This window comes from Gambusia affinis, linkage group LG05 (assembly GCF_019740435.1).
Source record: "Gambusia affinis linkage group LG05, SWU_Gaff_1.0, whole genome shotgun sequence".
NCBI lineage: Eukaryota > Metazoa > Chordata > Actinopteri > Cyprinodontiformes > Poeciliidae > Gambusia > Gambusia affinis.
Genome location: NC_057872.1, coordinates 10,252,662 through 10,278,028, shown reverse-complemented (window position 1 = coordinate 10,278,028; position 25,367 = coordinate 10,252,662). Strand labels below are relative to the sequence as shown.

The 25,367-nt window shown below is 38.1% G+C and overlaps 1 protein-coding gene across 3 annotated transcripts in view; it reads left to right on the top strand.

Annotated features, from left to right (window-relative positions):
• Window positions 1–25,367, top strand: part of grb10b (growth factor receptor-bound protein 10b) — a 71,217-nt gene that overhangs the window by 11,968 nt on the left and 33,882 nt on the right. Inside the window, exons 2-5 of one of the 3 annotated variants that reach the window (XM_044117930.1) lie at window positions 2,074–2,183; window positions 7,864–7,960; window positions 16,987–17,293; window positions 22,578–22,722. In XM_044117930.1, the coding sequence (XP_043973865.1) occupies window positions 2,133–2,183; window positions 7,864–7,960; window positions 16,987–17,293; window positions 22,578–22,722 (600 nt within the window). In that variant the 5' untranslated portion in view covers window positions 2,074–2,132. The remainder of the gene's footprint in view (window positions 1–2,073; window positions 2,184–7,863; window positions 7,961–16,986; window positions 17,294–22,577; window positions 22,723–25,367) is intronic. The other 2 variants (XM_044117931.1, XM_044117932.1) reach the window with 2 other exon arrangements.

The following is a 25,367-nucleotide window of genomic DNA, read 5'->3' as shown; positions in this document are numbered from 1 at the left end:
AGCTCAGTACAGTCGCTGCCCCTCCCACCCCCAAAGTCTCCAAGTTTTTTCTATGACAGTAATTGAGTTGTCAGGGCCATGGATGCTTAGACCCCAGAGCACTGTTCAAGTGGAATTTATTGAGTCAAAGGCCTCAGAGAGAGTCTAATCCCTGCACAGGAATGACTTTGATTATGTCAGCTGCACTAGTGTAGGTGCATGCATGTTGGATCAGTGAATTCATCTAGGTGAGTTGCTGAGGCTTGAATCAGAACTTTGAAAATTCACCTGCAGTTACATGGGGTGTTAAAGCTCTTTTCCATGTTTCAGGAATTCTCACGGGCTAAAATGTATCAATTTTTAAGGGAACACATCTGTTAAACATCCTTCTGTCCCTGCCTCTTACTCCAGATATGATCATCTGTTGCACAGTTCTACCCTCCATTAGGTGGTGACAAGACTTTTTGTGGCTTAATGAGGGCTTGCTTGGAGAGCATGGGCTACTATTGATTTGCTAAGTTTTTGTTTTAAGCTGTTTGTCTGTAAACAATGTGCAAATGATGAGTTGTCCTTAAATGAGCTTCCTCTGAAATGCGTGAAACCTGAACCCACCCATTGTGGACTTAAAGGTGGATCTCCAATTCTTCATCATCCAGCAGAGACAGTTGAGTCCAACTCATTTTCTCTTGGGTGTCCTTTGCTTAAGTTACTTGGAGACAGGTCATACTTAGGTGTCCGGCAAAATCATATCCCTCAGCTTGATTGGAGAAACAGAAAAGCATGCGATTGTGTGTGCAACACAGACAGTAAGCCATCTGTCTCATAGTACTTCACCAAGATGAATTTTTGTTCAAATTTTTGCCAGTTGACTTCCTTTTTCTTGGCCTGGCATGGACACAGATTTCAAACATAATTTGCTAGTTTTTCACTTGAACTGTGATTTAATCCAGTTTCAACCAGTGGGGGATACAATATCTTTCACACACTTATTTTAGCCTTACTGTTTGCAGCGTGGCCGGCCCGTTACACAAAATGAGAGATTCCAGTTTTTGATTATGGCAAGTATGTGCTTCTTCTCACTTTTTTACTTACTGTTTTCTCCTTCTTATTTATTATTGAGCAGCTAGTACTATACTTCTAACCTGGGTTCTGATTAACCTCACGAGGTAATTTTCCTACTGGGACAGACTCCACCAGCAGCGACACATCCTTATGTTAATGTAAACCCAACTATGCTTACAGTTACAGTTTTTCACACGTTGCAACTGCACATTCATTTACGATTAATTTGCAGGTAATCAAGGCTAACACTTATCCTTGCAGGACATTGCGTACAAGCAGAAATGCACACATTCAATATAAACACAGGAAGGCCACAAGGGCAACCCAGCAGCAACCGTTAATGCAAACACGAGATAATATTAGCTGCCTCTGAAACAGCAGCTCATGTTTTTAAATACAAACCTGGGGTCATGAACTGCTGTATAAAAGCCCATCACAGTTATGAGCCCGGGCCGCTTGGCTCTAAGTATTCCCCGGGGTCTAACTTCAGATCTGGAAATATGCCGGCAGGGTATTTTTGGTTGAGTGTTTACAGGTGCTTGTTTAGTAGCAGCAGCAGTGCCTGGAGGTTAGTAGGCTACCCACTTTAAGATGTTCAAATAAAGTCTCACTGTTGAATTTGTGGTTATTTTGACCAAAGATGGCTGGGACGTCGGCGTCCTGAAACTGCCGACCATATTTGGGTTTTATTTGCTGTTGTAGCAGTAGTAAGAAATTGTCAAATGTCTGCAAATTGTGTTAATTGTTCATGCTGAACTGAAATCTGATTAAAAACAAAATTGACATTTTTTTAAACCTTGGTATACCTGGAAACAGAGACTATCCCATTGTTAACAGCAGGCCGAGTTTCTTTCAGTCAATGTTCGTTTTGCACCAGATTTTTCATCTCAAAACTTGGAATTTATTGCCTTTTTTTTTAAATCATCCACCAGATTTCCTGTTTGTTTCTCTCCGGACTTTACCACTTTGCAACACATTTCAATTTTTATATCTTTTCACTAATGTATTTTCTCTTATTAACTTTCTACTCAGGTTGTGCTTTGTACGCCCTGTTCTCCAGCCTCAAAAATCGTTGAGAGGTCTCTGAAACCATGGCTGTGGCCGGATGTCCGGATTACTTCCTGCATCATCCAAATTATCAGGTAAATACCAATTTCCTGTGTATTAGTTCTAATCTTCTTGAATAAGTTCACCAGTTCTGTTGGTGGTTGTTTGATGAACTACTGAGTGATTTTGGTCAAATTATACATGACTGCAGGTAATATACAAAGCCAGACTTTAAATGTTCCAGAACCTACCTTACAGGACAGCTTGCAAAAGCTTAAACAAGAGAAAATTCACAAGAAGGACCTGAATTGTGTATGTTTTTCTTTTTTCACACCTATTTCACTCACTTGAGCAGCAGACACCGATGAAGTTGTGAGTAACGTCAGCCACGGAACATGTGCATTTATGCAGTTCCATCTTAAAGCCGTGGGAAGACCCATGCTGAAGCTTTTACTTGGCTGTCCTTAAAAGACTGGGTTTTAGCCTTCAGATGCAGGTGGACTGCTGGGTTTTGACCTGCAGATCTGATTCCCCTAAGTTGAGCCATCCTCTCACTGAGCTGTTGTTAAGTCTACCTTACATAACATAGTGGAACATAAACTGGGGACCATAACAACCTTACACCAAAGTCTTCCCCTAAATTGCAGAACTGGGGGAAAAGCTAAATGAGCAAATGTAGAAAGTTCTTCAAATCAGTAGCTAAATGAAACCAACCATCAGTCTGGTTAAAAATCAGCCTAGCTTTTAGAATAACTGAAGAAATCATGGGACTTGGAGTGAAAAATTAGTTGTTTTTTTTTTATCCTGTCGATCATTCATAACCACCAGCATACAGAGTAAGGAACATTAAAAGTCTACGTTTTGTAGAAGAGGCATGCTTTTGGATTAGAAAAGTGGTGCTATTAGCCTACTCTGGGTATTGTTGGCCTCCTTGTCCTGGGTCAAGGTTTATACTGTACCCTTTGAACCAAGAGCAAAAGGTTAACAAGTTCGGCCTTAATGAGATAGAGAGTTTGGTGTTAATGCCCAGACCTTAAAGAGCGGTAAACCCAGGAACTGCTGGAGGCTGTGTTTGGATGTGAACGTGTATCCTTGATTGGGCATACGAATGTTTGTGGAAGAGTGAAGTTTCATTTGCTGTTCCACAGAAGTAAACATTTTTTAATGTAGTTTTGTAGACCTGTGTCTAAGAGGGTATAAATAACATCTAATATCTAGACATATGACCACCCATAGTGTTTATTCATTGTGTATTTATAGTTAGAATTTTGTTTTTGTACTTGCATCATTAAAAAGCTGCAGGATGTCTTTCAGGTGGAGTAAATACAAACAGGTTTCCAAATATTTTGAACACAGAAAACAATAAGTGGTCTTGGGTAGAATCAAAAAGTATAGACTTATAACTACAAAAACAGTCTTCTTCAAAGAAGAGAAGCGTGCTTGATCACAAGCAATCTCTCGTAGGATTCTTGAAAATAGTTTACAGCCATCACAACAATAACGTTTTGTTTTCTAGTCGGTGTTGCTCACTTGATCAGCATGTTGTTTTCCAGTCATTCATTGCTGCTGCAAATATATTGGTAAACATGATGTTAGTATCAAGAAAAACATAAGCAATAAAGCTCATACATATTTTTGGATGAATTAGTATTGATGGTGCATCAATCAGACTGCTGTGCCAGATTTCTGTTCTGGGTTCTTTAAAGGCTCCATTAAGATGGTTAGCATGGTGAGTATTATAAAAACTGTGTAAATTCAACTGAATGAAGTCCATACCTTATATCTGAATCCCGAACTCTGCCAACATTTCCATATCCTGAATTTTCTGTCAAAGACAGAGGGTGAAGGTTGAGAAGCATCAAGCAGCTCAGTCTTACAGTGCGCTGCTCATCTTCTGAAAGCCCCGTTTTTCTCACAACTCTCTCACAACCTTGATGACCTGCAGACATATCCTGAGATTCGATGGAAAATAGCTTTTCAATTCTTACATATCCCTGCTTTCCCCTGACTTTATTTTGAACACTTTATGGATACAAAATGTAGCTAAACTTCTCATGTCTTCACTCGGTAACAGCGTCCACGCTAAAGATTCGTGTTGCCACTGTGACCTGGCGACATTCAGTGTGATGTGATCATTCATCCATCCATCCATCCATTTTCTGTTCACCCTCGTCCCCCATGGGGTCGGGAAGGTTGCTGGTGTCTATCTCCAGCTACGTTCCGGGCGAGAGGCGGGGTTCATCCTGGACAGGTCGCCAGTCTGTCGCAGGTGATGTGTTCACCAATCAGAAAAATTTTTAATTGTTGAGGCTGTTTAAGCTGAAAATTTAGTCGGCGGCAGCGGATTTCTCTGTGAATCTTTTATTGCTACAAAATTTCCCTGTGAGAATGTACGGTCTCGTATCTTGTGCCCAAGAGGAAACATTTCTCAGAACTTCCTCTCTTGCACTTTGTGGAAAGTTCTGCAACAAAATCTCTTTTATTCCATTTCATCTCCTCTCCAGTTCTGTCAGAAATGATGCCATCACAGTGCCAAAGAGTTCAATGCCTCTTATAACATATTGATGGATTCAGAAGTTATCCACATTGTTGGTTTATAGACACAAAGCATTTTGTTTAGTTGAGACTTAAAGATTTGAGTTCTTGGATAGAGCTGGGCATCACCTTTTTTTTTTTTTTTTTTTCTCAACAGTCTGGGTCAGTGTATGGAGGGTAATGTACACTCTCATGTACACAGTGCACAGAAGTAAACATGCAGTCTGCATGCACAGAAACCCTCATTGGGCTGTTTACAAACCGTTCAGCTGCAACAGATGTACCTTGACTTGCTGAATGAGAAAACCCATTCAGTGTGAAATTCCAGGGTTATGGAAGATTTCTTTCCTTGATAAAACTGCAGCCGTGATCCAAAACAGATTCACGTGAAGATAGCATTGACACTGAACAGGGAGGATTGTTTTGAAACATTAATCTTTTTATAAAGTGAATACATTTTATACAGGTTCTAATTTGAAAGAAAATTGGTAGCACGGGGGATAATTGATGTAATACGTTTTGGTAATATTTTTAGAAATGACAGTGTGACCTAATTCTTCGTATGCTGAAGTAAAACTAAATCAAAGTGAAACACTGAACTGCTGTGCAAGCAGAACGTAGGGAATGTTTGCCAAAGAAACAAGATGTTCTGTAAACTACCAGTCAGCCCCTCCAAATCTTTGTTGGATCACTTGGATAAACATTCACATTTGCTGAGTGAAAGCTGCAGATAGCTGAATCATTTTGGGTTTGGACTAGAAATTACATACGTTACTAAAGTATGTGAACATATTTTATGTTTGTTTAAAAAAATAGATATAATAAGATTCTGATTCCACTTGATATAGATATATTTGTCACTGTTAATTATTCACTGGATTTTGGTAGGTTTTGTAGATTTGGTTACAGGTCATTATGGAGAAGAAATTGAGGTTTAGGTCCCTTTCCTGACATTAACAATTGTCTTGTATGTAGGAATATACAGTACATTAGGTAAATAAGACAGCATTGTCTTCCTACATTACATCTCTGTCTTATACTCTAACTTAAATAATTTGATCACTAACTAAGCTAGGCTACCTAGGATGGTTTGGACATGATAGAAATATTTAACAGCTTGACTGACACAAGAAAATATATTCAATTGCTTTAAAGTTGAAGTACTATTCAAATGTTGCTGCAACAACGAGACATTCTTCTATTTCATACTACACTGTCCACATGCTCTGTTTGCACTGACGGTGATTCATTCACCTCAGCTTACCAAAAGCTTGAAAGGCAACCGCTACAGGCATAATAACTTACTCTCTGATTAAATCAAGTTCGCAGCTGCAGATTTTCTTCACCAAGATTTGAACTACACAGAATATTCATGAACACATACTTCAAAAAGGACTTAATAAAATTCTCAACATGTCTTTAACATCAGCATAAAACAGGTTTTTAGAGATGACAAAATACACGGTGCGCTAGAAAACAATGTGACTGCAGCTTTTTGTTTTCCTCAGCCCATGCAGATGTTTCCAACTCAAAGTATTCTCTGAATATTTTTACTACATTCAGAATTATAGGTTTGCTTACATTTTTTGAATTTTTTCCCCGGTGGATTTTTTTTTTCCTTTTGTTTTTGTGCATTACATAACTCCGGTTAAGTTGAAGAGATGTTTGACAAACTGCAGACTGTGAAAACAGCTTGGCAACGTAATGAAATTACATCATTTGACCTGTTGAAACCTTTATTGCTTAACCTGAGCCAGCATAAATATAGAACCAAAGGTATTGTTTTGGATCAATTTCAGCTGTTTCCTGTTGGCCTAAAGTCTCTTGATGACCTCAGTCCCAGCTATTACATTTAACCTGACTGACATCTTTTAAAGGTGTAGTTTGACATGTAGACCTGATCTTTTTTGTTGTTGTTCATTTGAGGCTCAATCTCCACCACTTTGTCTCTGCCCTGCTTTCAGGGCCTTAACTTTGCCTCTGACCCTCTTCTGACCCCTTTCAAAAAGCTGTACCCTCAGCATCTTGACTCCTCAGCACTCCTTTCAACTTCTTCAATGGAAGGGTTTTTATAAACTCATTGTCCAAACTTTGTCTGACCTTGGTCCCATTACGACCCATCTTTAAAGACTGAAACATCACATGGATGTCTGTGTGCTTTTAGTATCGTTGAGCTTTGCTTCTCTGTGACTGTGAAGAATGTATAAAAAATGCAAAGGTACAAGTCATCCTTGTATTTCTCCCAGCGAGATAAAAATAAAAAACACTTATTTGTCTTACCTTATTATTTTTCCCACTTGTAATCTGATGCTGCCTGAGGTTAGCAACTATTTAGCTTTCAGTTTTCAATCTAGCTTTTTTTTTGTTGGTAAGTGAAATAAAAATCTAATTTCTTATGTTTGTTTGAGTTTATTTTTATTCAGCTGTTTATTCCCAGACAGCTGTTAATGCTGCAGTAGGGAGTTTTGGCAGAAACATTTTGACTAAACACTCCCTGCACAATCTGCTCAGGAAACACGATCCATTTATTTGGCTCATTTGCACATGTGCTGAAGAAATCCTAACAAATTATTCTTACACTGCACATCAACAAAGTGTAACATATTTATTATATCAATTAACATACTTGCTATATTACCTATTTTTCAGGGAGAATGACATAATTTTTTTTATGAATAATTGTCATAATTTAGTTAAAAATCTATAAGAAGAAAATTGTGTGTTGGACTCACTGGACTGTGCGCTACTAGCTACCACCTATGCGCCCTCTGGTGGTCTCCTCATGGATGAAAGAAAGACCTTTATCTTTACAATGATCACATCTTTTATGAAATTAACCAAATGTTTTATCGGATTGTACAAAACTACATACCATTTGTTCATGGAAAACAGTAACCTGGTATCTTTCTTGACGCTTGATTATTGTACAATGGCCCATTTACTTGATATATTTATTAATTTATTTTAAGCAGTATTGAAAAATGCTGTTAAACCATTTTAAACTTTATTTTTTGTTATTGTCTCCAAATCAAAAGCAAACTGTTAGCGCATGCGCAGGTTAGCTGATGGTATGGATTGTGCTTCCAGAACAGCTTGTGCAGTGACAATCCTTTTCCCTTTGCAATCTTGTCCACCAATGAGGGATGAACATAATTTTTAGAACATCTTTAATAAGAGTTTTTTTGTGTGTTGTTTTACTCCAACTCACAAAAGTTTCTTTTTTTTTTTTACCCATTTCAGCAGGACAACATAGACCGCTCATCCAATCACCGACAGGCTGACCTCATTCGTCCAAGCTTTCAGCCATCAACCAATCAGAGTTCTCCAAACCATCAAGGTTGGTGCTCTCTACAAAATTTATGGACACGTATTCTTTGTTACTGTATGTGTGGCAATGTTTATGCTTGTAAATAACCAGTCTGTGAATAACTTTTTTTTATGAAACTTTAAATTGCTTATGACAAAGCATGTTGACACATGTTGACAGATTTTCTCGCCGCAGAAGGATTGGGAGGTTAGTGAGGGAGGGGGGCTGTTTATTATTCTCTACTGTATGCCAGACCTGGGTCACTGCCTGCAATCTATATTTGGGTTTCTTACACTGTAAACATTTAAGCTGTTCAAAGGGTGTTCTGCATAGACACTGTGTGCCAATTTAATTATTTTGTCTAACTAATTGTGCCATACAGGGTCCATCCATGACAATCGGAGCATGAGATTTAAGTACAATATTGGCTCAGCATGAGAGGTAAGGGCGGGGAGTCTGTGAAGGCTCGATCAGTGAATGAGAGCGCTTGGCTCGGGCATGGGGAGTAAATGGAGCAGAAATTACATTGTCATTTTTCAGCATCAGGCAGGTTGGATGGAACTCCCAGACAGTGGAATACAAATGACTTTAGCAAAGCAATATTTGTGTTCAAACAGCGCAATGTAAATGGAGCTTGTGTAATGATGTGGCAATGATCTAGCAGCATTAAATCATTTATAATTCTTTCTCTGTTCTTTTGAATGCATCAAATGATTAAAACAAAGAAGTACCTGTAGATTAGTAACAAGACTTATTATTATTAAAGTTTTACCTACAGATGATGTGTGATTGTCCAGTTTTGTGCAGGTGATTCAACATTTTTACAGATTCTGAATGCTCTTCAGGAAATATAGGAGGACAAAGGAACTTTTATAACAAAGACAAATTCGTTAGACAGTTGATATTTTAAACTGCCTTTATTTTGTTACCTATTTGCTCATTTACTGCAGCCTACATTTGTATAACAGCAGGAACTGGATAAATTCCTTAGAAAATGCAGAATGGCACCATGACTCTCAAAGGCTGCCAACTTTTCAAAGTCCAAGATGTTTCACCACAGAGGTTGGAAGCTCAACAGCACAAGGCAGAGCTTTCCTTTGCTTCATTTATCCTTCCAATATTATTCTGAAAATCTTTCTCACTCACTTTTCACAGCCTGAGAAGATGAGACTTAGTTTACTTCTAAATACTTTCTTACAATTCTGGGCTTCCTCTGACTTCATCTGGAAACACCTTGCCAGCAAACGGGAGTCATCCTTGTTCAGTTACAACTTTGATACACAAAGACTGGTTTCTGCATTGACTGGATGCAGATTTGGTTTTTGTTTTTTTGTTTCCCAACTAGCCAACCACTGTCAGGGCCAGAAAGCCTAAAATTGTCAGAATTTAGTCAATAAATGATGTTTCCTTACTTTCAAATCAAAACTCCACTCCACTTCAGTTGTTTCACTTTACCACATGCAGACATCTGTATTTGCATAAATTGTAATTTATTATATATTGCCTGTATGTACATATTTCTTATTGCTTATTGCTTCCCTTTAATTTTAACCTGGAAGGATCCCATTGTTTTCCCTCTCACATTTACCTTATCACTTGGAGGAAGGGCTCTTTTTTTTTTTATCTGGACATGTTGTGCTCATTATCTGAGATAGTTTATTGTTGATTGTAAAACTTGGTTGGCACAATTTTTTATTATGTTCTCACATTATGAAATCTTATATTTTTAAAAAGGTGATGTATCACTGTTTGCATTGACTGTGGCTATAAAGTTGTTAGTCAACTATGAGATAAAGTTATCTAAAGTTTGTGAAGACTGTGGTTTCATTGGCAACCTCTTAGAATGACCAGAATGTTATGTTCTCAAGATATCTTTCTGAGATGAGGCAGTCACATCCTGTTCCTTATTGTAACAAAGTGACTTATGGTGTCAGAATGGCACACTTTGTTTATGTGAAACGATAACGATAGTCTTTTTCAGGGCAATGGGAAACTCAAGCAGATCCCTGCTGCTGTGGTGGCTCTTAACACTTTTTCCTTGCATGGAGACAAAGGGGCTGTGCCAATGAGATATATATTATTATGTAAACGCAGAGCACTTTCAGCAGTTAGTTTTTTACCTTCGCCAGTATTATTGACTTTGAAAACATTCCCTCCACATGCCATGATCTTCCTTTCACACATACATTCCTGCAGCACTTGCTCAAGTAGTGAAGAACCATAAAAAGGCCTGGATCTTATCCTACAGGTGGGTGATAGGGAGTGAAATGCTTCCAGCAGCTGTAATAGCATGCACAGCAACCAGGAGTGTAGCTTCAGCTGAGGTGTGAGTGCAAGCATGCAACCGAAGAGATGAGTTGGCACTAATTACCTTAGTACACCCCAAGAATATAAATATGTTCTAGACTATACAGTGAAAGCAACAATAGCTGCATGAAAATTTTTTTAGAAAATGACAGGAAACGCCAACTCTGTACCAGACTAATGGTACCTCTGTATTTTGTTGGGATGTTTTTTTTCGGACCATAGAAAATTATCAGACAGAGATGGTCAGGGTTACACTCAACAACTCAATTAATTATTCTAATGTTGCAAAGGATCAATCTCGGATAGGATGCATGTTGTCTGTCCTGTTTATTGCAATGATTCTCTGAAGGCCAAACTTTGAAATTATTGACGTGAACATCTACTAACCTTACTCTTTCAAGTTATTGGGATATAATGTTCACCCCATTTAAAAATATAAAACATTGTGTTCATGTTCAAAAGTAGTAGAAAATATGCTAACAATGTTAATAACAAGAAGTGCTTTTATTTTGAAGAACCATGCATGTCTTTATGTATCTTGTAAATTGTCCACTGTTTTACTTACAGAGCAAAATACGTATAGGCTTATTGGCTACCCGCCTCCCTACTTCGAAACAGATGATGGTCTGCAATGTCATTTGGAAATAAAGAGTTAGGGAATGATCTAGTGCTTGGTCAAAAATAAAACACAATTTCTGAATAAACTTAGCAGAAAAAAAACAACAACAAAAAAACAAGCCAATCCCATGTATCTTCGTTGGGATGGTGGTCTCAGGCTTGAAAGTCTCCCCTTTTCCACAGCCTGTATAAGTGATCATTATGGGGAATAACTTCTGTTTTAGTTTCATTGGAGTGGAAAATCGTGGTCTTTTTCACTGAGTACAGTAATAAACTGTAACTTGGCTTTTTACATTGTATTTAAAGTTAATGACTCTTCCTCTCTTGGTGGCCTTTTAGGCCGTGTAGAGGACTGGTTTTATTGTCTTCAGGCAGGCAGGATCTTTCCCAAGGTTGTTAAAAGAAAAAGAAAAAAAAAACTTTCCTTCCTATATATTTTTCAATTTAAAAAAGAACTCTAGGAAAATTATCTAAACATTTCCCATTATTCTGGCATGTAACAAATATAAATGATCTGAAAAACAAAAAGTGTAATGATAGTTAAAATAATAATAAAAAATGTTTTTTTTGTCTTTGTGTAAAGTGTATCCAAATATCTGGTTTCAACCATACATCAGAGCTGTGGTCTTAATCACTTTGAATGTAAAGGCAACGATAAACAAGGAATGAAAGACAAGATGCCTTTACCTCCTTTTATTGGCACGCTCTGCCAAGAACTGTTAGAGTAAACCAATGTGCAACGTGCATAATATTACTATATTGTTTGTATCCCCTTTAATAATTGAAAGGAAAAACATTTTGTTTATATGTGATGTTTATATGTCATTAGATTGATTATGAGACTTGAGTCCCAGAGACTGCGTATGAGTCAAATCTACAGTTACTAATATACAAGTCTGCATCTAAGTCTAACGTCTAAGCTGCAGACTTGAATCAAAGAAAATTATTCCCTTTTTTCAGATGCAATTAGGCCCAATATTATGCACACCCTTGAAAGATTAAAATTTCAAATTATCCTTCAAAGCATTAATATTGCTTCTTGTAAAAAGAAACATTTTAGTAATATTACAGTGCATTACGCCCAAGTATCAATAATTAACTGTATACTACATAGATATATGCCCCGCCCTGTTCTTATCACGTGCCCCCCCCCTGTTTGTCCTGTTCACATTCTCCCTCTGCTCCTCTTTGACCCTCTCCCTCCCATCTGGAGCCTTTGCCCACAGTGGGTGTGTGTGCCGTCACCAGAGGTATTGTAGTGAGCTACCCCGAGCCATGCTTTACAGTGCACTTGCTCTGGCATTGCTCCCACAGATTGCCTTTGAATAGAAACCCATTTGCCAGGCTTGTATTCATGGGCCGTTGATCCCCCTTATGTATGTGCTGTGCGTGTGCGTGTTCAGTTTCTGTACTGTAAATGTAAACCCCGTACTCTCCCCTTTTTTTCTGTGGGAGAAAGACCCCCTCCTTTTTGTTTTGAACTAGAGGGAACAAGTCCAGAATCCATATCCCAGGGTTAAGAAGGGCCATATGGGGCTGCCCCTGCCAACAATAATCTTGTTTTTTTCCGTCACTTGCTGACTAATGAGCTAAAAGATATTCAGAATAAGCTTGATTGAAATTGTCACCAAGCTATTCCCCTTCACAGTGTATCACTGTTATTTAGAGTGGCTTAGGTGGAAAATCGATGTAAGCTGTGTTATTTATAAAACTTATTTGTTGACTGTAGATGTTCAGAGGAGTAAGGAGGGGGGGGTGTCCTTCGAGAAGAAAGCGGCCGTAAAGGGATTCAACTTATGAGAGCAAGAACTGTAATATCATTGCTATCTTATGAAAAATCCCATGTTTTATATTTAGAACAGACAGGCACAGTATTTGTAATATAAAACCGTAGATGGAGTACAGTCACAGAGCATAGTTAAGTCGGGGGCTGCATGATAACAGAAAAACAAATAATAGCAATATAGTTGCTGGAAATTTCGATTAACTTTTCTCCTCGTTTCTCCTCGTTCACAATTTCCTCACCACTTTCTGTGAGTGGGACTGTTTTGTTGACTGAATCTACATGAAATTTCCACATCAAAAACAATGAAAGTCCCTTAACTAGGCAAATATATTGTTTATTGCATCTCCCTTGAAATATAAAATAAAATCAGGAAAGAGGTTCTTTGGGTTTGTAAACTTATATGAGAAATTGATTTTGTATTTAAAGCAGACGGGTGTAGAGGCTTTGAACACTTTTGGAGCACTGTTTAATCCAACATCTGAAAACTGAAAGGACATGGCACAGTTGCAAACGTGGCCATCCCTATAAACTAAGAGGCCGTATGAAGAATGAAAGCCAAGAGACCGATGTTAATTTTGGAGAAGTTGCACAGCTCATGTGGGATTATAAATATTGATGAATGAACCAGAAGTGTAGTTACTTCCACTTGAGTCTACTGTCTTTAAACAGGGATAATCAAACCTCATAAAGAAAGAGTGTTTTATTTTAGGGATGTATTTCCTGACTGAGTGTTTGTTTGATGTCCTCATATCTATTTACTGCTCAAACTATTTCTGTGTGTCACTCCCTAATTAAATTTCTACGAGAATTAATGCCCCGGTTATCTTGTTTCATCAATACTACGTAATTCTTTATTTCATATCGATGCCTGTAATGTAATGATGATGATGGCTGAATGAGGCTGTCCCTGTTTGAGGAATGTTTTTATCTGTTGCTGATTTGTCCTTGATTGATTAGTTACACAAACCTTTTGTTGGTTGAGTGTAGGTTTGGTATTTTATTTTGGATTTGAGTTCTGTTAGCTGCTCTCGTTGTGTTTGAATCCTAAGGATCTTTACACCGCAAATCACACTTCAGATTCAAAAACCTCATTGTTATTAATCATGTACCGGTACATGCTTGCCTACTCGAGGTGCATGCTCTCAGTCTCCTTTGCTTGTTGTGCAATCGTGAAATGCACCGGTGACTTCAATTGTATGATCGATAGTGACACACAAATATTTCATTCCCCCAAGTAGTTTGAGGCTTGCGTTTCCTTTGTGTGCAAACAGTTCTGCTAACCCAAACGCCAAAGTAGGTCAGAACTTTTTTCTTCTGTTATTGCTTACTAGCTTAAGGGGACATGGCTCAACTAAGGAGAATACCAGATGCAGAGCGATTGATGTGTTCAAGTGGAGCGCTCTCACACTATGTGCTAGGCATTAGACTGATTCAGCCTTATATTAGAAAATGTATTTGTTAAAGCCACTCTACAAGTTCGGCAGCTCTGTCCTGCTGCACTGGTGTCTCTTTCTCCTTCAGTCTGACTTTTTATGCACCATGTGTCTAGTGGTATATAGCTCTTTAGCTCTCCAGGTTATCTATAAGTAGCTGCTTCAGCTTTCCTGTCACTATTAATACCCAGAGATTAACCACCTGTGACTCACAGGCACCTGTGATACGACTGCCTGACACGTTTTCAGGAAAATCTCCGCTAAGACAACACTAAAGGTTTTAATGGGTAGCTTGGAAGAGAGAAATTAGAATATTTACCGCAGCTCTGAAAGCTCCTGCTGCTGTTGTTCCCCCAGGCTTTTTCTTTTTTTTCCCCTTTAAAAAGAAAACTGTTGTATCTCTGCAGTCGCTTTGAAGCCTCTCAGATGCAACCTGAAACCTTACATCCATCAAATTACTGTTTGTGTTTCCTCAGTCAGCCTTTCTGCTTAGGAATGGGACTTTTACTAACTTTAAAGTGGCCTGACATCTGCAGCACCTCATGTGATACAGCTGTGAAGTCACAAAGCTACAGCTTCATCTAAATACACCTGAGAACTACTTAATGGTTAATTTACATAAATCAAAAATGTTAACATTGAATTCATTCATTAACCCTCCAGGTAATAAAAACTCCAAACTATTTCTCACAAAATTAGAATATTATGTAAAACTAATTATTTTTGTGAAATGGTGTTCTTACCAAAACAGCAGTACATGAAAAACATAAAGTGTGTCATGGAGGTGATCAGCCTGAAAACAACAGTCTACTTCTGCTCTGACTGTCTCCACTCTTCTCCGATGTTGTGGGACATTGACTGCCCAATGAAATTCTAAATTTATTTTCACGTCTACGTGTGACGGGTCTTAAAGCTCTGACTCCAGCTGCAATCCCACCTTGTGACTCTCACCCAAATTCGTGAATGGACTTCCATTAACAAACCTTCTTGAGCCTGGGATTGTTACTGTCGCTTGTGCACCATTTTCTTCAAAATTGTTTCCTTCCACTAAACCTTCCTTTTGAAAACACTGGATACAGCACTCCCTTAATAGTCAAGTACTTCAGCAATAATATTTTGTACCTTACTCTCATTGTGGAAAATACCAATGAGTGAGTTTTAGTGTCTATTTCAGTAAATTCTGATGACTATGTTTTGAAGATAATGAAAACAAAACTGTAAGTGTGGAAAGTTTTTTTTTATAAAGCACTACGTTGATTAAAATTCCTCATTAGATGTCAAATAAAGCAGGCAGTCTGTATGTATATTTCTTCTGTTCTGCATATAACAGGTTTAATCTCTTGGGTAGTTTCTATCCCTTATTACTTTTCTGGAGTTTCATGAGTCTTTTTTATGATTAGAGATTGTCTCCCCCTAGTGGAGCACTCTTTTTGCAGCTGCATACTTGTGAAGTATGAATACACCAGCTTGATGATAAACTTTTAAAGATTTCTTCTTTTTTTTTTCTTTTTCAAAATGAATAACTTGTTAAAAGATTAATCACCAGTGCAGCTTGTAATTTAAAATTGTGCAAAGTTAGACACCCATTTCACCCAGATGATGAAAGTTTTATAGCATAAAGCAATTAGATTAGAATTTCCCCCTCAGCTGAGATGACACATCTTGAATTTAAATGTGCCTAGAGGTTTTCCAAAGGGCTTTGTAGGATAGATTCTTCCTCTGAGAAGAATTTCTCATCTTGACTTCTAAATACATTTAAAAGCTGGATGTTTGAAAAGTAGTGAATTGAGAGCCAAGGCTGGCTTCTCAGCTCGGAGTCCCAGTGGTAAGGAGTTCAGAAGTGCAACGGGCAGGTTTGTGCCTGCACCTGATTTCTCTGGAGATTAGGCTCGCTGGGCAGAACAATGTACGTAGTCAAGACTGTCTTTCTGACGAATCAACTGGGCAAAACTAGGTAGCTATCAGTGTGTTTCTATGTGGTCTTTTGACACACCTACAAACATAGATAACGAAGATAGGAAAGAAATGAGAAAATATTTAAGACGTAGTGCAATCAAAGCATTAGCTTGCAAGTTTTATCATTTTGCCTTTAAAAAGTTATAGTCCGACAACTTTTCGACATTTGGAAATTGAAATTCAAAACATGACAGAACTGCCAACCTCCCAGGACGTGGCCGTCCACATAAACTGATACCCTGGTAAAGGAGAGCAACAATCAGTGAACTGGGCCAGAATCCCACGGTAACTCTGAAAGAGATGCAGAGATCCGCAGCTCAACTGGGAGAAACAGGGTTTTTTTTGCTGCCTAAATCTGGAACAACGTCCCCAAAAACTTGACATTTTCAGAAGCGATTATATACTTTAAACGTGGACTGAAAATATCTTTGCTTACTACACCTTCTGATCAAAGCAGCCAACTAATGAACTGTATAAAACATTTGTTTCTTTCATGCCTTTAGTATTTGTATTTTAACATTATTATTTCATGCCATGCTTTTGTTTTCTTTTGCTCTTTCCTTTTGATGTTTTATGAAGCACTATGAATTGCCTTGCGTATTAATGGTGCTAAATAAATAAACTTGCTTTGTTGTGCCCGTAGCTGTGCACTCTGTAGGTCTGGTCCTTATGGAAGAGAGGCAGGAAGAATGCTATTGTTGAACAAAAGCCACTAACAAGTCAAATGTTTCAGTTTTTTACAAACTATGTAGGGAACAGAGGAAAAATATGTGAGAGGAGGTGTTCTGGACAAAAATGTTACAATCTGGAAGAATAGTGGTGGATAACAAAATACAATTTGGAGTTTATTGTGACTTGAATAAGTTTTATGTTTGAAGCTTTTGCAGGGTACTGTTTGGTGCCACATTCCCTCGCTGATGTGATTCATTTAAAAATTATATTTTTTTTCCTGTCAGATGATGACGTCGACTTGGAGGCCTTGGTGAATGATATGAACTCCTCGCTGGAGAGCCTGTACTCCAACTGCAGCGGCCAGCAGACAGAGATAACCCCGCTACTGCATAATGGACAGAACACTTGTTCACAACATCACCCCCACCATCATCATCATCATCATCATCATCATCATCATCATCACACACAACACAGCCAGCCACGGCATCACCACGCCTCCCCAGAGCCTCCATCGTCCTCCTCTGCGAATGTGAACACTCCTCAGACTAAGCTCAGGCGCTCGCAACCCATGCACATCCTTGCTGTCAGGTTAGTTGGGAGATAAATGTTTTTTTTTTTTTTTGTTTGTTTTTTTTTATTTAGAAACCTGTCTAAAATCTGTTATGCAGCTCTGAATGTAATAATAAGTCAAAATAGTTCCCTGTAACAGATGACTGTTATTACACATCATATTTTATCATATAAAGAAAAACAAAAAACCCCACTAATTGTTAGTTCAGGGTCTGCTGGAAGGTAATACACATGATTACTGGCTTTTGTTCCTTATACTTAAGGATTTAGCTTTAATAAATGTCTAATTTAGGTCTCATCATTTTGAAGAAATTGGATTTGGATTTTTTTAAACATTTTTCTACAAGGAGGCGTGTTGAGAATTTTTTTGGAAGCACGTTCAATAACAAATAATTATAAGTTCAGTTAATTTGATCTCAATTTCAGATTATATCCATTTACTTTATGCATATAATTCCAAATAACAACAAAAGTCATCTTGAGGCCCTTGACATTCATTACTTTCAATTCAGTCACCGTTAGTTTTATATTTCACCCAGATTCATCCAATATTCCAGCAGATGTGATTGAATTTTGAGGGAACCACAAGGGCAAGAGGAGAATGGATTAACGTAAAAGAAAAACAACAACAAGAAAAATAGAACAGGACCAGAATCAGGCTCTGAATCAACAGCCATCTGCCTTGAACATCACATAAAGAATAGACAAAGACAGCTGCTGATTGTTGGTAATAAGAAACTGTAGAGTGAAAAAAAAGAAAGTTAAAAGCAAAACATGGTTGAAGTAAATAGAAAATAAAATGTGTTAATCGACTCCTCTATTGGTTGGGGTTCATATCAGGAAAGCTGAAGGCATACTTAACTTGAACCAGACTGATATTTAACCTGGCCTTGAAACACAATATCTGTCCTTCTGTTCTGAATAGTACCTGATGACTAGACTATTCGATACATTAGCAACCCCAAATAAACCTGCGGTGAGAGTCAAATGCTCGGTCAGGAATATGAGAAACTGTGAGTTATTTAAAATGAGATTGTAACTAAGAACAAGGACCCTCTGAAGAAACTAAGATTTCTAAGGCCAGAGAAATCTCTCCTAGTTTTCATCAGGACCCCTGCTGCTGCATTTTAAACTTTTATGGGTTAGATACAGCAAGACTTTGTACCCAAGATATGCTTCAGTCTTTTAATGGATTTGTTTTCACAGGTGTGACTTCTAACAAAAAAAAAAAAAAAAAAATAAAAAACAGTAGCTTGACCCACTGACCAGATGATCAGTCAGTTTACCATTCATTTGTCAACAACAAAAAAAATCATAGTTTTAGTTTACTCTTTTTGTCTAATAAATACACCACATCACATTTATGTAAGTATATTCTCTTAATCTTTTGCAGCAATACTTATCACATATCTTTGTTTGGAATGATTTTACAAGCCCAGTGCATATTTTCCTGATAGAAACATTCAAGCTCAGTCAGGCCTGAGAGTCCTGAGATGCTCTGTCGAGTTCAGGCTGAAACTCGAGTTGTGTCACTGCAGTCTTGTGATTTGCCCCAGAATATCGTCTCGTTGAAATGCATGTTTCTATTATCCCCTTAAGCCTGAAGTCTGTGACAAAAGACTTTTCTGTATAAAATATTCTAATTTCCCAGTTCATTTTACAGAAAAACATCCTCGTGATATCTTTAAACGATCCCAGTTTATAGCTTATGCTAAATGAGTGACTTTGACTGCTTTTCTCTGATATCATAGAAAACAATTTAATCTTCGTCTAAACAGAGAAGAACATGTTGCATGTTGTGATCCGAGTTTCATTCAGCTACTTTTTGACAAATTCTGAGTGGATTCATCTTTCAATCGATAGCAGTTTTGTTCAGCCACTCTACCAAAACACTGGTTTTCAGAGGCATACACTAACATTTAGCTTAGCATAGCTTATTTTAAACATATTCACATTCAAATACAGTTTAAATTACCTCGTTGTATCTATTTGTTTCAAAAGGAAGCAGGCAAAAGTATAAACTTATTTAACCCTACCCTCCTTATTTTATATTTTTTGTACTTTACACAATATTCTTTAAGAAAAACAAAAAAAATTTAAATAAAAACTATAATAAAAAAACAGTACAGAACATTTTCTTTCATAAAAGAGACATAACATACCCAAGCAATTTCTTTCAATCAAACATACATCCAGTCAAGATAAACTCTCTGATTAAGGGTCATCTGTCTTAATCTCAGTAAGATTAGCTATTTTTTTTATATATCTTGAAGTACTTTTGTTTTGGATTATGTAGTTAAACTAAGCAGACAAACGGTAGAATTCTGGTTTATGCCACTTTTCTACAACTCACTAAGCTTTTGTTCTTTAAAGCGCTTCACATGAGACATTGTGAGTTGTTCGGCAGATCTGTTACACCATTTATCTGCAATTTGAACCTCGTGGCTTTGTTTTGACTGGGAGACCTTAGACAGAATTTGTGGGCCTTCTTAATGACGTTAAAAGATTACTCTTAAGCACAAGTGGATTTCACTGAAGGTTGCCAGATATGTGGTTGAAGTCGAAGGATGCCTGGCAAATCCCTTGAGAGAGTCATAACAAAGGGACAAAAAGACTGGGGAAACTGTCCGACACATTACCAGATAGATGGTTCCCTTATTGATTATTAAGCCTAGTGCGCAAGTTGATTGAAAGATCACTGGTGAATCTTCATATTTTTTCATGTAAACAATTGCAAAATGCATTTTTGCAATTGCTTACCAGTCTTTAGCATCTTAAGTGAGCAGTTGAGATGGTGGGTGTGGTTAACATGAGTATCTTTGTGGATTCCCTGTGGAGTAAGTAGACCGTGGCATTCCCCAAAAACTTTCTAAATCGAGTATCTTCCATGTTTGACAGAATTTGACTATTCCAAAGAACAAAACGGAGCAACCGCATGTTGCTTTACGATGTCTAGAGTTGCGGCAGATGTCTTGAGAGAAGGTGAATGTGAAGAACATCACTGACTCTCCTACTAATGTGTATATTTTTACTAAAATTCCTAACTTAAACGGTGGATGTCACCCTTCGTGAAATCTCAGTTGATAGAAGATAAATATGGAGTTAGAGAATTTCTTTTTTTTCCTTTCTCCCCTCCAGGGGGTCTTTTTGTGGGCTCTAGTGTCCCTTATATGACAGTAGGCTGACAGGAAGGGGGGAAGACATGCAGCAAATGTTGCCGGGTCCAGGAATCGAACCCATGACAGCCACGTCGAGGACTCAAGGCCTCCAAATGTGGGTCGCGCTATCCCCTACGCCACCACAGCACGCCCGAGTTAGGGCATTTCTAATAGAGCCCACAAAACACAGTTGGTTGTTACTCCTTAGCCATTTTTAACGTTTGTGGAGCATTTTGTAATAAATCAAATCTGTTTCTACTCAACTACTCTTTTGCTTGTGCTTTTGAATTACCTTGCTGCTCTTTCTGTCTGTTGAGTGGACTGATCCAAAATGCATATTTACAACGAGCCAAATTTACAGGACACTCCCCCTACAAACCTTGCATGCATATGCACTTTTGTCGCAAGGCGTAGTCCAGCTGGAGAAAAAGGGATTGTTTGAAACCAGATGTATTTCATTATGAAAAGACTAAAAGAACAGTCAACATCCCCCAGAGAAACTACATTTTCATTTCTAGAAGCTTCTTGCGCTTTTGTAGTTTCCTCTGACTTAATTTTGAAACACTATAGTGAAGAAGAGTTAAGTATTGAGTTAAGAAGAAACATCTTCTACATTGAAGAGTGCTGTTGTCTGCACATATGTTTCATATTTAATAATCTGGGGAAAAGAAAGATCTTACATTTTTTTGTTTATTAATAAGCAGAGTGTGTTCAAAATGTTGGATGCCGATCACCTGACTGTTACTCTGCCCCTCTCTGTTTTATGTAGTAGTTAGGAAAAGAATGTACCGCATATCACAATGTCAGATTTTCACTTTCAGAACTAAAAAGTCTAAAAGTGAAACTACTGGTATACCGCTGGAATGACAAAAAAGACATGTTCAAAGTCTAAAAAGTGCTTTATTTGTACCTGTGGCAAGAAAAGTATGGCAACAAACTGTAAACTGAAACTGCTTTCAGCCTCTCTGTACTCATATGCAGCCACATACTGATGCGTAGCTCAAGCCTTTTTTTTTTCTCCCCTCATTTAAGAATAAAGCTTTCTCTGCACACTATCATCCTTTCACGCCCTTTTTATAATTGGGTATAACATTTCTTCCCTGCGTCTAGTCTGTAACCTGTGAATGACCCGTTCCTCCCTGTCACTCCTTCTTTGCCTCAGACTACACCAGCAGGGGGAGAAAGTAAAAACTCGGTTTTGTTTGAGTTGTCCTTACGTGTGCGCATTCAAAAGTAGGCATGCTCACACACATACCCACGGACGCACAATTCGACTGCAGAACTACAGCTTCACACATACATTACACACAAGCAGGTTCAAAGGGAAGCTGGTGTCAGTTCCTATTTTTCGCCCTCGGACTGTATGAGAGAAACAGAGGGGGATGATCAGGTAATGGAGTATTCTTTCTTATGAGTGCTCTCTCTCCGTCTCCCTGCGTGTGTCTCAAACACACACCCACACATATGCAGGCTCCGGAGTTCCTATTATACAGGACTGACCTCTGGATAACCCTACTCTCAGGCTCATATGGGACAACATCAAAAGGCCTGATCCCTTTTGAACTCACTGGGTTCTATAGACAAAGAGAATTGCAAGAAAAAGAAAAAAAAAAGCCTTTTACAATGTTTTTTTTTTGTTTTTTGTTTTTTTAACTTCCGATCTGAAATTTCACTAACTCACCTGCTCGTTTAAAAAAAAAAAAAAAAAAAGAATTAAAACCCATCTGTCAAATAATCCTTTGAGCCTCCGACTGCATCTGCTTTATATATATATATATAAAAATCTGCTTTAATGTGATGTCTTGATTTAGAATTAATGTATGATAAATATTTCAAGAAATCAGTGCGCAGGCTATGGGAGGCTGTGATTTCCACTTGCTTCGGGAACGTTCATTACGGCCAGATCAGACGGAAACACAGATGAGATCGTCTACCGCAGTGGGTCTCTCCAGCACAAATTTCCCATGTTTCAGCAGCTCATTTAAAACTTTTCCCTTTTCACTTTAGTTGAGGCACCTCCAGGTTGTGGTTTTTGGCTTTGGTTTTTTTTTTTGTGCTGTTGCTGAAAAAACAAGCAAAAAACTGCTAACTTCACAAAGGAAAATTACAACACAAAGGTCTCTGTTCTGTTTTTCGGTGCTCAGGAAGTTGCAGGAGGAGGAGCAGCAGTTCAGGACGTCGTCTCTTCCAGCCATTCCCAACCCTTTCCCTGAGCTTTGCAGTCTTGCAAGTTCCCCTGTCCTCAGTCCCGGGTCACTACCTCCTGGAGAATCTTCTTCAGAAAAACATGTGAGTCCAACATCACGCACTAGCTGTTTAGCTGCACAAGACACTGTCTTTGTTCAGTATGGTGCCAAGAATTCATATCCCTATGAAACTTTTTCACATTTTGTCATATTAACCTTAAACTGCTATTCTTATTGGAACAAAAATGTAGCATAGTGGTGTATTAGAAGGAAATAGAAACTTTTTTTTTTTACTTTCCTTGAAAATTAAAATAAATCTCAAATTTACCATGCATATTTATATTAAGCCATTTCTAATCTGAAACCCTCAAATAAAATCCAGGGTATGGCAAATGCTTTTTGGGTTTTGTGGAAAAATACCATGTGTGGTGGAAACTAAAAACACAATGGTAGTACCTTTGGGAAGCTGGTCAGAGTTGATAGAAAGATGGACAGAGCGAAATGCTGGAGATTCTCAAAGAGAATGATGCATTTCTTTTTGTCGGATTATCTCAAGAAAAGTTCCAGGGGTTTCTAAATTCTCTGCTACTATCGACATTGTGACTCTGAACTGCCGTAGCTCACCTGCTGATGTTTCATTCATAGACGGTATTCTGTATATCTGAGTTGTAACAGGTACCTATTTTAGCTACTAGTCAACCTGATGCTCAGTTTGAACTTCAGCAACCCATTTTTGCCAGGCTTTGAATTGCTGACATGTAAATGGCTAACGGGCTGTTTTTGATCACAAGCAGCTGCACAGGTGTGCCTAATAAAGTGATGGTGAAGTGTATAAATAGAATCATTTGTTTGTATCCCCTTTTTTTTTTCTTTTTTTTTTTTTCCTTGTGGAAAAGCTAATAAAGCGAGGAGCTAAATGTTTTGTGTTCATCTACATACGCACCTGCACACACGTCTGGACTTCGGCTGCCCTATCTGTTACTGGAAGTCAGAACACCCACCCTCCCACCGTCGTTAATGGTCCTCATATGGAAGCAGCCAATTCTGGTTACGGCAACATAGCGGTTTACAGTAATACGAGGGCAGACAGTTTCTCATAAATACTCCCCCTGGCTGGAATCTGGGGCTTTTCTTTTCAAGGCTTCTACTACTTCTTCTCCACAATCACACACTGCAGTTCCAGTTAATTCATTGCAAGCCAAAACACAAGTCTGACTTCAATGTGCACCGCATTTCGCCCTCTCAGATGTTATCTCGGTTTTCACTTTGTGGATTCATGCAACCTCCCCTTTCACTTAGCACCTAAACTTGGAGAGGTTTAGGTTTTAATTAGCATCAGTTACATAAATAAGCGGTGCTCGTTAATGTGGGAATAAGGTTTGGAAGCTTCAAATCGTTTTAGTTGTCGTTTAGTGGGAATATTTTGGGGATTTTTCTCTTTGGGGAAATTTTCAAGCTTGAGTTACAAGCGGTGGTACAAACTCAGTAGCTCAGGTTTTCCTTATGGTAAATAGGTCAAAGTTTATTGCAGTACAAAGTTGTTGTGAATTTAATGACTTGCTGTGCCCCGGTTGTAAATAAGTAAAGTAGGCTGGGCTCGTAAATAATTAGACGCCAGTTTATTGTAGCTTGTGGCTCGGGATTGGGAATGTCATTCTCACTTGGCCTGTTAGTAGCACAGTAAAAAAACAAAAACCTGGGATTGAAGCAGACAGACGTACTAGCAGAGCTAGCTAACTTGCATTAATCACACCATGTTGTTATTCATGGCATGGCTCTGGAATGTATATCAAAAACTGTTCTTGTTTGAAGCATCAGTTAAATGTATAGACACGCATGGGAACATGATTATGCTGTACAATTGTGTAGGAAAAAGTTATGATCACAAATTATCTGTTTTTTCTTCCTTACTGGTATCAGAATAATTGCTCATACTTGTTTTGTTGAATGTCAAAACTGTAAGATCTAATGTCAGAAAAATAAAATACAAAGGCATTTGATAAATAGTTCATCCTAGATTAACTATTTATTTCACTCAGCAGAGAGTGAAATAAAACAGAATTAAAAGATTTACTACACCACTTTTAGAAAGGGATGCTGTGTTAATTACTCATCTATGGCATTAAAAACAACCAAGCTAAACGCAATAAGTCATCTTAACTTTTTGCAAGGGGCATTGGTAATGAGCCTAGTGCATCACTGGTCCACTCTTCTCTGCAGAATTGTTAGTATAGGCAAATTGGATGGTTTACGAGTATGAACACTCTGTTTAAAGTCATGTCTCAGCATCTCAGTTGGATTTAAATCCAAACATTGACTATGACTTTCTGAAATCTTTCATTTTGTTTTTCTTTTAGTCTTTCATAGGTGAACTTGTTTTTGAGATTTAGAAATTGGGTTGATGAGCACAGATTCCCCTTCAGCATTTTCTGAAAGAAAGAAGAACTCATGATTGCCATCAATTACGGCAAGTCATCAAGGTTCTGAAGCAGCAAAGCAGCCCCACACCATCACACTGCCACCACTTTGTTTGACTCTTTATAAGGTTTTTGTCAGCAGTGGATTTAGCCTTGAAACTTCCATTGAACCTGTTTCAGTCTTTGTTATTTTTGAATCATAAGATCTTTTTGTCTACTTCATGTTGTCAGATATGTTGTATAAGAATAATTTCTTGATCCTATAAGTCTGACAGAAACAGACCTGGGTGTGGTAAATACTCTACGCAGGGGTCTCAAACTCCAGTCCTCG